The sequence below is a fragment of the Lactuca sativa genome, chromosome 4 (genome assembly GCF_002870075.4).
Source record: "Lactuca sativa cultivar Salinas chromosome 4, Lsat_Salinas_v11, whole genome shotgun sequence".
In the NCBI taxonomy this organism is placed as follows: domain Eukaryota; kingdom Viridiplantae; phylum Streptophyta; class Magnoliopsida; order Asterales; family Asteraceae; genus Lactuca; species Lactuca sativa.
Genome location: NC_056626.2, coordinates 404,810,536 through 404,827,098, shown reverse-complemented (window position 1 = coordinate 404,827,098; position 16,563 = coordinate 404,810,536). Strand labels below are relative to the sequence as shown.

General features: G+C 32.4%; 1 protein-coding gene across 1 annotated transcript; it reads left to right on the top strand.

Annotated features, from left to right (window-relative positions):
* The first annotated feature begins 2,844 nt into the window (after positions 1-2,844).
* On the top strand, positions 2,845-6,932 carry LOC111883074 (isocitrate dehydrogenase [NADP]). The gene is made up of 15 exons (XM_023879439.3): positions 2,845-3,171; positions 3,252-3,295; positions 3,400-3,509; positions 3,920-3,957; positions 4,047-4,124; positions 4,212-4,265; positions 4,352-4,453; positions 4,546-4,634; positions 4,733-4,836; positions 4,929-4,997; positions 5,092-5,207; positions 5,328-5,362; positions 5,515-5,657; positions 6,124-6,246; positions 6,538-6,932. Exons 1-15 carry the CDS (start codon positions 2,907-2,909, stop codon positions 6,638-6,640), a joined length of 1,473 nt encoding a protein of 490 aa, XP_023735207.1. The 5' UTR covers positions 2,845-2,906; the 3' UTR covers positions 6,641-6,932.
* Positions 6,933-16,563: the final 9,631 nt, after the last annotated feature.

Below are 16,563 nucleotides of genomic sequence, written 5' to 3'. Positions count from 1 at the left end.
GCTTAACCCTACTTAGTCCCTTCGTAAGCGGATCTGTTGGGTTATGCTCTGACGATACCCTCTTTACTACGAGGAGTCCTTCTTCCACTCATTGTCGAATAAAGTGATATTTTCTGTCGATATGTCGAGATCTACCATGATCCCTCGGTTCCTTGGTCAAGGAAACCGCTCCTTCGTTATCACAAAAAATTTCCATGGGCTCCTATATGGCTGACACAACCCCAAGGTCTTCAATGGAGTTCAGATCCATGACATTGATCTTTTTCACTATTCTTAAGGACATCATCGTAATGTTCCCATGTTTTCCTAAGAGAGTCCAAGAACTTTAAAACCAACTGAGAATAGTGCTTGACAATTCCCAGCCTGCGCATATCATTTACCAAACAGTTAAACATGTAAAAAGTTTGGGTTAGTTACTCACCTTGTTGAGTGAAGAAATGCTCATATCTTCGATTAAGGTTGTTAATGGTAGTGTCTTGAACTTCCACAGTGCCTACATAAGCCACTGTCAGTGTATCCATCATCTCTTGAGCTGACTTATAATTCTATATAAGATGATACACGTGATAGGGAAGAAAGTTTCCTATCACTTTTCTTGCTTTCACATATAGACTAATCAGTTTCTTGTCATCGTCGTCATAACTAGTCTATGGTTTTTGCTTTAAACGACCAACGTGAGCATCGTTGACCATATGTTGATACATAGGAATGTAAGGACCTTTTTTCAAAAAATTTAAGCATCTCATAATCCAAGGTTTCAAAAACAACCATGACCTTAGTTTTCCATATGGCAAAGTTGTGCTCATCGAAATGAGGAATCTTGTTGAGACCAAAAGATTTGAGATTATAGGAAGTCGACATGATTACTTGAGTATATCAAAAACCCGCTCTGATACCAATTGAAGGTTTGTAATGACCGGATTCACTTCAAGTAAAATAAAAAAAGAACAAATTATTTATACCAAAATAAAAAATATAAAAAAGTAAAGAACACGAAATAATCACAAATATGTCTTTCACCAAGAAATGGGTTGTTTTTACCAAGAAAACGGGTTGTCACAAAGACGGCCACCAAGACATTAACATTAGCGTTTCACCCTAATGTTGAATATATGCTAAGCTATACTGGTATATCCCTTCAATCAAGGGATTATATCTAATTTATACTAAGAAGTGATCATTATCACCAAGATATCGGATCTGCTATCTATTATATACATAACCGTATAATTACCTAATATACAAAGATTTCATTTGATTGCTATCTAGACGTTGACACTAATCAGCCCGGTAATATATCTGAACCATATTTGCTAATTCAACGATGTTTGAATAACATGATGCCGCAATAACATGATCGCACGCTATAATTATACTGCAACATTTCCCACATTAACATGTATGGCGGTTCAGATCTACAACACAAGTTGTTTTAAAATAAAAAACTTGAAAAATGTTGGATGGGAACGAAAGAGAGATCTCGGGCGGGATCTTTGTTGCTTGCCACCGAACAAACTTTTGCATCGCTACTATGAAACACCATTTTTGCATACGGGGTGGGTACATTAGTCAGCCTCCTTGAAAAGTAAATATTATCAATTAAGGTTATTGTACAAGTAAAAGGTAATTTAATATTTTACGGTATTACCTCCCATTAAACCGCGTTCATCAAAAGTCTGTTGAGTGTAGTCACGAATTACCTCGGTAAGTAGTATTATCAGTACATTGCGGTGATTAACCGATAACACTAGCAAAAATTGTGGACTATCAATGTTGAGTAAATAAATTCCAACAGATGTTAGGGAAATAGGCTCTTGTCTATTTTGCATGACCGATGTTGACAAACAACTCACTTACATCATGGGTTAGCTGACAAAAATATTGTTCAAAATCTAATGTTTTGTTTCCACCAACTCTTGTGTGCATATACATGAACACACTTTTACAAGTATACCCATTATAAGAATTAGGGTATACCTGACCTACATAAGAACTAATGACATCATCAATATTGGTTATGACCGATACTTCCCTACCCTCTCCAGGAGCTTCCTTCAACCTCACCAGGAACCATGTACAAGAGTCGACATTATTTGCCACACCCATACCAAATGCTATAGATAATGTCTAGTTTTTCCCGTCCATAGCAACCGCTACAAACATTATGTGTAAGTAGTCCCCTCTTAGACATACACCACCTATAAAGATGACAGAAAACATGCAATCTATAAATGCATGTAGCTGTATTTTTTTGGAAAAACAAACCAAGATGCTTTAGGTATACAAACGTTATCAATTTTAAAGAACACAATAGAAATATGGAACACATTTTTACCACACATTGAATAGCCACAAAACAAACTTGGAAACGATCTATCACATTAGTTTTGATGTTCGTGTAACTATGATGGTTGGTCCGCCTTAAGGTTGTGTAGATAAAAATGCAGGTTGGTAAAACTTTCTTCGTGCCCACTCTCTTGGAAACTCATAGTGAAAGAGTCATATCAGATAATTACAGATGATCACAAGTAAACATCTAACTGCATGCGGTATATGTGTCTGTAACTCTGCATTGTCCGGAACATGTGTCCGTGACTCTGTATTTTCACTTCAAAGTACTAACATGACATGACGATGGTACGTAGATTCTTGTTTCAGATATGAGTATTCCGAAATGTACAATAATATTGTTTCGGATCAAAGTTTCGGAATGATATATTCCGAAGAAAATGATCTTACAAAAACAAATTTAAGTTTGTTATTTTTATTAAGAAACTCGTTACAAGATCAGATTACTCAATTTCCGGGTAATAAAGCTCACGTTTAGATATTAAACCCGGTTCTTAACGCATAACCAAGCCTTCCTGACACCATCACGCTATCAAAACAGGGTGCTCGCAACCGCGATGCTTCATCTAAAACACCGCCTGCCCATCATGTCCACTACCGCCGCCGCCATGTTGTCTTCTTCTTCATCTTCATCTTCTGTATCACTCAGAAACCCTAGATTACCAATATCATCGAGTTTCAATTACTTCGGTAGTGTAAAATCCTGCAACCGCCTTTCTCTTTGCAGTCGCTTATCCAAAGTTTCACTTCGTTGTTTCGCTTCGTCTACTACCACCGCTATGGATAAAATCCCCGTTCTCAATCCCATTGTTGAGATGGACGGTAGCTGTCATAGACAATACGTTTTCATTGTTGTTAATACTTACTCTCTCACAGGTGTCTAATTTGTTCCTTTTTTCTAGGTGATGAAATGACGAGGATCATATGGCAGATGATTAAAGACAAGGTTCGAAGATTTTGATTTCGTAATTGTTTTTCGCTGTATACAGTTGACCTAATTAAGTTCACTGTATCTCCGTTGCTTATTGTTGTTGTTCTTTTCCATTTCAGCTCATTTTTCCGTACATAGATTTGGATATTAAGTATTTTGATTTGGGAATATTGAATCGTGATGCTACAGATGATGAAGTTACTGTAGAAAGCGCCCATGCCGCTCTGAAGTAAGTGATGATCGCCTCTTTTTTTTTTTTTTTTTTTTTTCCTTTCCTATACCCTCAATGATTGCTTTAAAGGCTGATAAAAAACTTGCAACTCTATTCAAGGTCTTACTTAATTCACAGCCTAGTAGTGCATTCCGTATTGAGCTCCCTGAATCAGTCATATGTAGCCTTTATAGACTTTTGTATGTAGATCATACCACAGAGTATCTGTTTTAAGAGAAACTGCTGATTCTAGTGACGATTCCTGCTAGATAGCCATGTGGTTGAGTAATATGAATGAAACTAGTGTTTTGCGGATGAAATTAAGAGAAGGATTAGAGAACTGCATTTCAATTCTAGAATTGGTGTTACATACATACATATTTCTTTACTTTATTTGAAATCTTAACCAAAGTTTTCATGTTTTACAGGTATAATGTTGCTGTAAAATGTGCTACAATCACACCTGGTTAGTCATTCTATAAACCCACTTGTAACATGTCAAAAATCCAAATGTGCTAAAATCTCAGACTATATGCTATGTTCCTAATGTTGTAGATGAGACAAGAGTCAAGGAATTTGGATTGAAGTCCATGTGGAGGAGTCCCAATGGCACAATCAGGAATATTTTAGATGGTTTGTATTGGCATTATGTCTTAGTACTCTCAATACACAAATTATATTAGTCAACTGTTTTAACTTGTTAGAATTCTTTGGATTCAGGGACGGTTTTTCGAGAGCCTATTATGTGCAAGAATGTTCCTAGAATAGTCCCAGGTAAGTGTCTGACACCTACCCACTACATGTATTTGGTAACCATGGATGACCTGTAGAACCTTTTTTTTTTAATTATTATTTTCCAGGGTGGACGAAACCGATTTGTATTGGTAGGCATGCATTTGGTGACCAGTATCGTGCTACAGATGCAGTCATTAAAGGGCCAGGAAAACTCAAGATGGTTTTTGGTATGCTAAAAATTGATTTTATTATAATTTATTTTATACTTGGAAAAATGAGATAGATTTTTTATAAAATTTTTGTTGTGTGATGTATTTAGTCCCAGAGAATGGTGAAACTCCCATGGAGCTTGATGTTTTTGACTTTAAAGGTCCTGGAATTGCACTTGCAATGTATAATGTTGATGAGGTTTGGGTTTTTTACTTTTGCCAACCATCACATGTTATATCATAAGATGATTAAAAATTTGAAATCTTACGATGATAATTTTATGTTATTTTTGGTAGTCTATCCGTTCGTTTGCTGAATCATCAATGTCAATGGCACTCTCAAAGAGATGGCCTTTATATCTGAGCACCAAAAATACTATTTTGAAGAAATATGATGGGAGGTAACAATGTGTTCCTTTTTTATAATACAATTTCCTTTGATATTATCTACAATATTTGTGGCGTTATGTTATACTATGTGTTGACATGTCAGGTTTAAGGATATCTTTCAAGAGGTATATGAGAAGAATTGGAAGGAGAAATTTGAAGAACATTCGATATGGTAATTCCCTTTTATGGGTTTGTACCTTGTACTTTGTCTGTTGGATGGTTGATGTATTTGAATATTAATTGGTGATATGTTTGCTTAAATTAAGGTATGAACATCGATTGATTGATGACATGGTGGCTTATGCCCTAAAAAGTGATGGTGGGTATGTTTGGGCATGCAAGAACTATGATGGAGATGTCCAAAGTGATTTACTAGCTCAAGGTGATGGTTTAATTATACGATTAATAAAATCTTTGTAAAGAAATTCTATTTATTAAAAGATCAATTGGAATTGGATTATTAAACAAAACAACCCACTAAAAAATATTTTTTGTTGTGCAGGATTTGGTTCTCTGGGCCTCATGACATCAGTTTTGGTTAGTAGAAATTTACATGACTTTGTGGTTGCTTGAGATTTGAGAAGAAGGGTTTGGTTTTTAACTAAAACCGTAACAGAACCAAGGAATTTGGTTTAACTTTGAAAAAACCGAAAATCAAATAAAAAAAATAATTGTTTTGCACTTTACAGCTGTCATCAGATGGTAAGACACTAGAAGCTGAGGCAGCCCATGGGACAGTAACACGTCATTTTAGGCAACACCAAAAGGGAAATGAAACCAGCACAAACAGTATTGCCTCAATTTTCGCATGGACAAGAGGACTTCAACATCGGTCTCTTTACCTTTCTTTCTAATATATATTTAAATTACAGATTATATATTTGAATTTTCTTTTCTATAATAAGAAAGTTATATATAGTTATATACTAATAGCTGGGTTTAGTGAAAAATTCTACACGACACTAAATATTCCACTAAAGCAACTAAACTTTGGCAAAATAGTCAAACTTGGGTGAAAAAGAGTTGGTAAACCACACAAATTGGCAAAATAGACTTTTTTGCATTTTGCCCTATAAGTTTGGTAGTAGGACCTGTAAATAAGCTTTATGAAAAAGCTTTCCTATAGTGGAAAGATATCTTGAGGTTTTTGGATTGTTGAGTTGGTGGCACAAAAAAGCTTTCCTGTTGTGGATGGTCTAATAATGTTCATATTAGTTAAATCCTGTTTTGTTTGATTGAGCTTTTTTACAACTTGTTTCAAATGCTAAAAGAATGTTTATTATTGATATTTTGAACAGAGCCAAGTTGGATAAAAACGAACGATTAGCGGATTTTGTTACAAAGCTAGAGACCTCGTGTGTTGAGACTGTTGAGTCAGGAAAGATGACAAAGGATCTTGCCATTCTAATCCATGGACCCAAGTGGGTGCTACTTTCACTGTCTGATTATATTTTATTATTTAGGCTTTACATACTAGAAAAACCACAACATACTTTTCTTCATTTTATCGATTTAGCCACTCAACTACTATTTCTTTATGACTACTACTATAATAATAATAATAATTTAGTGGCTAAATCGATAAAAAAAACAAAATAGTTCAGTTGCTATATCCGATAAAATGCTGAAAGTAAATGGAAGCTAGTCGAGTCACTCTTTATAAAGTATCAACTTGAATGAGTTGACCAACATAATTTGACTTTTATTTACAGGGCATCAAGGGAGTTCTACTTGAACACTGAGGAGTTCATTGATGCTGTTGCTCAAAATCTCAACTCTAAGCTTCAACCTCTTGCAGTTGGTTCATTAAAGTAAAATACAGAACAGTGGTGAGTGGTGGTCTTTGTTTGGGTTGATTAATTTCTGCCAACAAAGCGTTAGAGCCATTTATTGCGTATGTGTCTCACTTCTGTGAAAATGGATAACCAACACCTTCAACAAAAACATAAGAAACAAAACGTTTGTTCGTTTCTCAACAAAATAAATATTTTTTGCACAGAAAAATGATTGTTAACGAGTTGGTTTTGTAACAAACTGTTAACGAGTTAATTTTGCACAGATATGTTTATTCGATTATTTCTTCTAGGAAAAAAATGATTATTTGCAATGATGGGTTGAGATTGAGATGACATACGTTTCTTTTGTACATACAAGAGCGGGCCCCTCCCACCTTTTTTGGTGGGGAAAAATTGCAATTTTTTTCCCTGTTCAATTCAAGCTATGGTTGGCATTCATGGTGGGTTCGGGTGACCAATTTAGTTAAAAGAGTTGAGATTTTCAACACAACTTGTTTGGTAATGTAGTCAGTTATGTAAAAGTGTTGTACTTGGTTCGACATATTTAAATTTATCATTTATATCACATAAAAAATCTTAGACTTTATTAAATCAAAACCATTGTCAAAATAACATTTTGTTCTTGAACCCTTTTAATTTATGAGATAAGACAATATAAAATGAATAAAAATATACATTTAAAAGGATTGGAGATTGGGTTGATTTTTGTTGGTTCTGGTGTTTGAAATGTCCTCGACGAAGGTTTTGGTGGTGTTGTTTTCCAAAAGAAGTTAGGGATACTCGATGATGTGCACAAATGGAAGTTGGATGTTTGACTTCTGTTTTGTCTTCGCATCTGACTTTCAACCTTTTGTGGTAGATTTTTCCAGAAGCTAACAAGTAAAATCTGAAGTTATAAGTTAAAGCCTAAAGGTCGTCGAGAGTACCATTAAGTCAAAATGTAAGTGGTTGACCTTTAATGGGTGTTGGGGTTGTAACAAAGCGTCTCTGTCTTTGTGGCCGTCAATTGGGATGTATGGGTTGTTTGAATTACGGAAATGGTCCCCATTATATTACAAAAAGTCCCAATGTGATATCAACGTAATAGAGATAGTCCTTATATAAGAAAAATTACAATAATGGTCCCGGTGTAATACCTAAATTACTAAAATGGTCCATGTAATAATGCAATTACCCAAATAGGCCCAACGATGATGAGGAAGAAGGGATTAATGTCGACGATGAAGAGTAAGGCGGATGAGACAGAAAAAAACAAGACAAAATCGGTGTTGGAGAGGAGGAGAAGAAAAGTATGTCGGCGTCATGAAGCTTCATTGAATATTGATGGGTTGAAGCTTTTAGGAGTTTAGGTCTTTAGGGCATTTTTTAATACTTTACAAAAGTTTTTATAAAAATAGTTCCTCAGGTTTAACATATGGCAAAAAAAGACATCAGAAAAAAAAAAAAACATGGGGATTTTCATCATTATACATCCATTTAACGAAGGCTTACTAACGGTAGCTGCCTTAAAAGCACGCACACAACTTTTAGAAACCATAGGGACGAACTATACAAAAAATTAAAAGTTAGAAAACTATAGAGAGTGAAAACCATAGGGACCAAAACTCCAGATAGCTTTACACCGACTCTTCTATTAGTTTATTTAGGTATTGTTTGTTTTTCGAAGCGAAAATGTCTTAAGTCTGCGGACCACCTCTACAACCCTCTGTAGTAGAAGATGTGGAACAAACGGCTGCAACATTTAAAAAAAAAATATGTTTGTTTTTTAACGTCTGCAGACTGCTGCAGTAAGTTAAAGTAAGACGTGAAGAGGTTTGAAGCAGCTGGTTTGGTGTTGCGCCATGCAGCACACACGCAACAGTTTTTAAGTAAGAAGTCTTTTGAAAAACAAACAACTGCGAAGGGCCAAGTGTTGCGCGACGCAGCAATAAGAGGTTTTTTAGAAGTTAACTTATCACAATATATAAACCGACATATAGGTTTGCTTTTTGATAAACTATTTGAGGTGACTTATTAATAAGCTAACTTATAAGTTGAAAACTAGTTTTTCAGTTTGCAAGCCAAATACATCGTTAGTTGAAAATATAATATTAATAAATTCACCTGAAGGCAAATACCATCACCACTAGTTCAATGTATAAAAAAGGAAATAATCGAAAATGAAAGTGTTTACGACATTCTTAATGTCAAAGCTTAAAATATAAATAAACATTTAAAAATAAATAAATGAATAGATAAATCAACTTACCTTCAAAAATCATAATAAATTTCTGTATTACATCATACATACTTATAAAACTACCATTTTTTCTTGAATATCATGCATTTGAAACCCCATTTTTTAACTTCCTCAAACCACATTCATTTGAAACCCCATTTTTTAACTAATGCAACTCAAAAGTTTTCTTAATTATGATTTAACACTCAAAAGTTTTATAACTTATATTATGTTTACTTAGCATTTAGTGAAAAGTTTACTATAAAAAAGTCAATCTTTTGGGAAGGCATGCACACAAATCATATACAAATTTCAGAAAAAAAAAAAAAAAAAACAAACTTAAAGGTTTTTGTGTTTGGTTGAGGTCTTATTACCACTTTTGTAGATATGCTATTATATTGGAGTTTTTAATTTGTAAGTTTATTATATTAATTCGTTTTTATATTTTCTTCGTTTTTGGATTATTGTAATACAGTCGTTGTATATTGTGGTTTAATCATTAATATATTAATCATATGTTATATAGGGTGATGTCGAAAATATTTAATTAAATATTTTAAATATGTTTTTTTTGTTTTGTAATTGTACCGTTTCAAAAAGATAATTGATTAAAACTCATACATATGTTATACTTTCCATCTCTCTCTCTCTCTCTCTCTCTATATATATATATATATATATATATATATATATATATATATATATATATATATATATATATATATATATATATATATATATTATAATAGAAGTCAAAACACTTCAACCAAAATTCATTTAAAATCTAATATTTCAAATGCTTTTTAATAATGATTGTAAAAATTTCAACATATATTACTTAATTGATTGATTAATAAAAATATTAATGTTTTGAAACTCCTAAATCTTAGACTTATAGTATTATTTAATTTGTTAGTTAACTAAAATATTTTTCCTACATAAAGATAACATTTTTATGTTTGGTCACTCATATTTGTTTATGTAATTAGAAAACAAGGTGTACATAGAATGTCTACTTCAATTTCACATAAAAATTGATATCATTAGAGAAGTATGTTGTCTTTAACCCGTGGTAGAAGATCCACATACTCTTTTTGATTATTTATATTAATGTTTGGTAATATCTATTTTATATTCATATTCAACTTAATTTTTTACGTACAAATTAAGGAAGATGATTCTCGACGCACCAACATAAAGTCAAACGTACGCCTTGCAAAATATGTAATTAAAATTAAATATCATATTTACTAATCGAGTTATTTTAAAACTCTTGATGACATTTAAGTATAATGATATATTTTGTATGACTTCATTCTTAATTACAATGTTTAATATTTGAAAATTCATATATGAAACATTGGATGTTTTGGTGTAATATAAATAGCGTAATACAAAGTTTATTAGTTCAATATTGTTTATTAATAGCTCATTCAAAACAACTTATTTATTATTTTATCCAAAAAATATTATCAAACATCAGAAAAGCAGATTATATTATTATACAAAAACTTATTATATATATATATATATATATATATATATATATATATATATATATATATATATATATATATATATATATATATTGGATATTATAAAAGTAAAAGTAAAGTTTATAAGGTATAGACTATATTAGATAATATCAAAATATAAGTGGATGGATATTTATGTTATTTGATAATTCGGTTAATGCCCAAATCATGACTAAAACCGTAAATTTCAACATATTACTATTTTTTCCCATAATTATTTTAACCACTTAAATGCATTCTTGCGCAACGCGCGAGGTTACGCCTAGTATCTTATAAAGATAATATTTTTCCTTGAACCCCATGCATTTAAAACTCCCAATATCATTTTTTCTTGATTTATACAAATTAATTTATGATTAATTGAAATATTATGATTTGTAACTCTTAAAACTCTTCAAATCATGATATTTATTTGAAGAGTTAAATAAAATATTTAGCCTATATAAGAAATTTATAGATTACATATTGCATGTATGTCAACAAAACATGATAGATTATATTTATAAGGTTTGAAAAGTTGTATGAGTGGTTCCATGGATGTAAGAAAGCAATTACAACTTTTCCAAACATAAATCCATGTAAACTCAAATTGGGTGCATTTAAACTTTTAGATATTAACCAAGGTCCATGTTTGTAAATATATACTTGAGATCATTTTTTAATTTTATGTGTTATTCATCTTTCTATAATCACATGATGATAAAGTGGGATTGATAATTACTTCTCATGAGCTTTTGGTAAATCAACCATCAAACTATTTATAAGTTAGAGCAATTAACTTTGTTATCATGTATATATCTTTATGTTGTCTCTCTTTTTTATATTAATAAAATATATTTTATGTACAAGAGAACATTATTCAACATATATTTTATAGTATGTATATACTATGTTAGTTTTAATCACTTATTTTGTAAATAACATCGATGGAGTTTTTATAATTGATTTTGATGAAAGGAGTTTACAATTATTATTACAAATTGTTGGTGATAATGATGATTTAGAACGAATGATTTTTAATATGATATGACTTTATTATTGAAAATCAATAATTATGTGTGTCATAAAAATGAATTCTTTATGTTCTACCAAAACTTATATGGATGTAACCAATTTTAAATATTTTTATAGTAATAAAAATAAATTATCTTATTACAGTTGTCAATTTCCTTTTTTTCCTATTCATTCTTTATCGTAAAGGAAAAGTAAAATATATAAAATATTAATATTTTCATAAGAAAATATAAGTGATCAAAATATACCTTAAGTGTAACACTCCTCCTCCCCTAACCTACTCTTAACATATTGTTTTTAATGCTTGGTAATATCTATTTTATATTCCTATTCAACTTAATTTTGTAGGTACAAATTAAGGAAGAGGATTCTCGGCGCACCAACATAAAGTCAAACGTACGCCTTGCCAAATTTTGTAATTAAAATTAAATATCATCTTTACTAATCGAGTTATTTTAAAACTCTTGATGACATTTAAGTATAATGATATATTTTGTATAACTTCATTTTTAATTACAATGTTTAATATTTGAAAATTCATATATGAAACTTTGGATATTTTGGTGTAATATAAATAGTGTAATACAAAGTTTACTAGTTAAATATTGTTTATTAATAGCTCATTCAAAACAACTTATATCTTATTTTATCCAAAAAATATTATCAGACATCAGAAAAGCAGATTATATTAATGTTATACAAAAACTTATTATATATATATATATATATATATATATATATATATATATATATATATATTGGATATTATAAAAGTAAAAGTAAAGTTTATAAGGTATGGACTATATTAGATAGTATCAAAATATAAGTGGATGAATATTTATGTTATTTGATAATTCGGTTAATGCCCAAAACATGACTAAAACCGTAAATTTCAACATATTTCTATGTTTTCCCATAATTATTTTAACCACTTAAATGCATTCTTGCACAACACGCGAGGTTACGCCTAGTTTAACATATAAAATCAAAGCCTCGGGAATCAAAACGACACGAATATATGTTGGTTTGATTTTCCCATCATATGAGCCTTGTGTAATAAGTCAAAGAGTGCATATGGAAAATGAATTGCATTATTACATGATATTGAAACTTTCATTTCGTTGTCATCCTTTTTTAATAGCAAACATTTTGATCATGAGGGAGTTAAACCCTCCATCTTTCGTTGCCATCCTTTTTTAATTCTGCATCTTTCATCTTAAGAGGGACTTAAATCCTCTATCTTTGGTTGAGGACACTTCTTGCTATTAACCTACATCTTTTATTTCAAGAGGGACTTAAACCCTCCATCTTTGGTTGAAGATACCATTCTACTACTAAATCTACACCTTTTATCCGAAGAAGGAACCCTCCATATTTGGTTTAGGGAACTACTATATTAATAATATCTCAAGAGGCACTTGACCCCCCTCCCCCTTTTTAAATCTAAATCTTTTATCTCAAGAAGGACTTGAACCCTCCATATTTGGTTGGGGTAATACTCTACTATTAAATCTCTATTTTTTTATCCCAAGAGGGACTTTGAACCCTCCTTTGGTTGATGGCACTACTGTTATATAATCTACACCTTTTATATCAAGGACTTGAACCCTCCATCTGTGGGTGAGCGCCAACAATCATATAGCAGACGCATTGACGAGAGAATGGAAGCCATCGTAAAACAACAACAATAGTTTAAACAAGAAAAAAAAGCATCCCTACATGGAAGAAACACTATTCATGAAAGATTAACATAAATAAGTCAGTCATGACGCAAGAAAAAATTGTTCATACAAAAATATATGTCCTTTCGGTGGCGGAAGGATTGACGCAAGCAATGAAGCATAAAGACATTATTGAAGACACGCAACCTTTCGTTGTGGAAGGATTTGTAATTTATTTGTCATTGTCGGTAGGTTAAATGTAATGTGTCGGTAGGTTAAATGTAATATGTAGAATGTAACATAAAGTAGGTGAGATGTAACATAAAGTGTAAGACCCTTGATAGTCTAGGGGTCTAAATTGTAAAATAAGTTTGTCATGTTGCAATCATATGATTGCAATTGTGTAATTCTCAATTATGTAACCGGCTCTTTAGAGCCTATAAATAAACATGGCATTTGCCCATATGAAATAAACAATGTGTTTTGAGTGTTTAAGACTTGAGTTGAATCTCAAAGTTCTTCATCTGTTAAATAGTTTATCTAATTCTGAAGAGTAGAACCCTCTGTTGAAATAGTTTATCTATTTCTGAATAGAGCCTTCAGTTAAAATAGTTTATCTTTTATCCTAAGAGGAACTTGAACCCTTCATGTTTGGTTCTTCATGTTTGGTTGGGCCTCTATCTGCCAACTTTTGATACTGTTGACCAAAAGTCTTGTGGTTATAATTATAATAACAAATAGTTTGACCTTTTTTTATCGACACATGATTTGTTTTAAAATGTCAACTTTCTTACGGAGTGATGATTTTTGTGAGATAATTTTAATTAGAACAACTTCTTTCAATGTAAATATCATGCATGATATACATTGGTTCTATTAAATTATTAATTATAATATATGAAAATATGTTTAGGCTTTGTTTGTGGTTTATACAAAAGGCTTGGTAAAAGTCGGAATTTGAGAGAAAAGCTAAGCCCATCTTATATATGGATTGAAAATGGGAGTGATTTTGGCAGGACTAAGGTGGTGTTTGTTTTTTGTCCGCAGACCTTCCTGACCTCTCTGTCTGTGCGGCGTAAACCACGCACAGACATTAGCCTTCGCAGACTGTTTGTTCTTTTGAAGACTGCAGACCTAAAAATATTGTGCGCCCTCTTCTTGGCGCAGATGTGGAACAGAGTCTTCTAACATTTTCTAACCAAAAAAAACACATATACTTTATTTTTATTTTTTTAGTTTTTTGAATTTATATTTATTCCAACTTTATTAGTGATAAACAATTTGAAAAAAAAAGTTACAATACTTAAAATAAAGTTCAACGATAGAAACATGATATTTTTGACAAATTTATAAATAAAAGTTTATTACAATAATGGTCGTTGAAGTTGTTTATATAAATATGAAAAAAAAATAATATATTCTTATATTTTTTGTGCACAATTTTATAAAACATTATTTAATAAAGCATCGTCAATTTCTTAGAAAAAATATTTATGACACATTTTTAATGATGTAATTGAAAAAATCGAAGTTTATTTCCATTCATTTATATATCAAATTCTTTGATTCCTAATTACAATGTTTAGGCATAACTTTACAACCAAAATTGTTAGTTTTTTTTCAAATATGTACGTTAATTGTACCATTTTTATTTTCACTTTTTATACAATAATACTAAAAGTTGATTTGTTAATTATTTATAACAAAGTCATAAATATATTAAAAAATCACTTTGTAGTTTAAAAAAAATCAGTTTATTTAGATTTTAATTTATTTTAGTAGCATGCAGATATTAAAAAAACAAACAGTCTTCTTTTTTCAGACTGCAGACGTTTGGTCCACCTCTTTTGCTGCAAAGGTCTACAAATGTGGTCTGCAGATTGCATACATTTTGTCTCAGAAAAAACAAATAACACCTAAAGGCTCTTTGGAAAAGTTTTTTAATGGTTTAATTAAAAGATAGTCTCGTTTTTCAAACGTTAGTAGGTGTAACCTTTCACTAAACCATTCTATTTTCTAAAAAAACTCCTCATCACCTTCATAAGTCATAACCTAATCACCCCCCTCTCCCTAAATGAGATATTTATCTATTTATTATAAACTTAATTCCATTAAGATGAACATTGCTAAATAACTTATGTATATATGTACCTACATATTGTAACACCCGTTTATTTAATAAATAAATCAATTAATTAATGATTGTATTATAGCCCTAAAATCAATAATTATTTAACAAGGTGTGATTTCGAGGAGCAACTTGTAAATATTTTAGAAGTTAGGGGTTAAAAGTGTAAGTTTCGGATGGGTTCCTTAAAGAATTATGAGGGCAGGGATTACTTGGTAATTATTGGGACTTCATTTGAAAAGAGTTTGTAGAGGAGGGGTTGTTTTAGTAAAAACCGGACCTGAATTGTAAAGGATTTAATGTTGAGGATTTAAAGGGTAAATTTGGGGTCTATTTCGAATTGTTCTATGGAGGGAGGGACCATTTGTGCCATTATGGCCGCAAGTTTGTAAGGATCGGGTATAAAGCCCATACAAACCCTAACCCTAAGGACCCTATGTACAGTCGTCACCCCATACCCCCTTTATGCCTCCCACCGTTTGCCACCTCCTTCTTCACCTCCCGGCGCCGCACCACCACTATTGAGCCGTCGACCACTGAAGTCGCCATAACGAACCTGCCGCTGCCACTATCTCAGGTTCTATGCCTTCATGAGTTGTCGCTGGAGGAACCGAGGCAGTTGAAGTCCGATGTCCGGGCAGGTATTGCTGCCGTTCCCAGCCAATAACGTTGCTGTCGGAGTGTGTTGTCGGCCTCCCAGCAGCGTTGCTATTTTAAATAGTCGAGGAGGACACGAGCAGGCGCCTCCTCCTTCTGTTGCTGTTGTTTTCATGGTTTGCTTCGCCGCCGTTGCTGTTGTTCGCTTGTGTTGCTGCCGACGATGTGTCTATCGCTGCCACCACCGTGAACCTCTAAGTGGGTGGTGGTGTAACTGTTTTGGGGCTTTGTGTGTGTGTCTTAGTGTGTGGGTGTGAAACCCTTGGTCGGAATCTGAAGGGAAGTCACAGCTACCATCGTGAGGTGGTGGCTACCGCCATGCGCCACCGCCGACCACCATTAGGTGGCTGTGTGTGTGATTAGCTTAGTGGGTGTGTATGTGTTAATTGATTATTTTTTTGTAAGATGTAACTAGAAATCGGAATAATGAAATGAAACTCTAACCACCACCGTGAGGTGGTAGCTGCCGCCTCCTACCGCCACGGGCCGCCGTGTCGGGTGGCGGTGTGCTTGTCTTGTGAGTTGAATCGATTGGGGATGCTTGAAACCCTAATGGGCCCAATGAAGCCAAATGGGCTTAGTAAAAACCCTAATGAGTCTAATGGACTCTAATTGACCCAATAAAACCCTAATGGGCTTGATGACATTCTAGTAGGCTTGATAGGCCCAATAAAGCCCTAAATAACCTAAAAGTCCAACAAATTAATAAATGGGCTAGTACTTGGGTTG

Bases quoted from the DNA above. Each gene is read 5' to 3' on its own strand.
- LOC111883074 (XM_023879439.3), top strand. From the start codon at position 2,907: ATGCTTCATCTAAAACACCGCCTGCCCATCATGTCCACTACCGCCGCC. The intron at 3,296-3,399 runs GTTCGAAGATTT...TTTCCATTTCAG, and splicing joins GGCAGATGATTAAAGACAAG to CTCATTTTTCCGTACATAGA. The intron at 5,363-5,514 runs GTTAGTAGAAAT...TGCACTTTACAG, and splicing joins GCCTCATGACATCAGTTTTG to CTGTCATCAGATGGTAAGAC.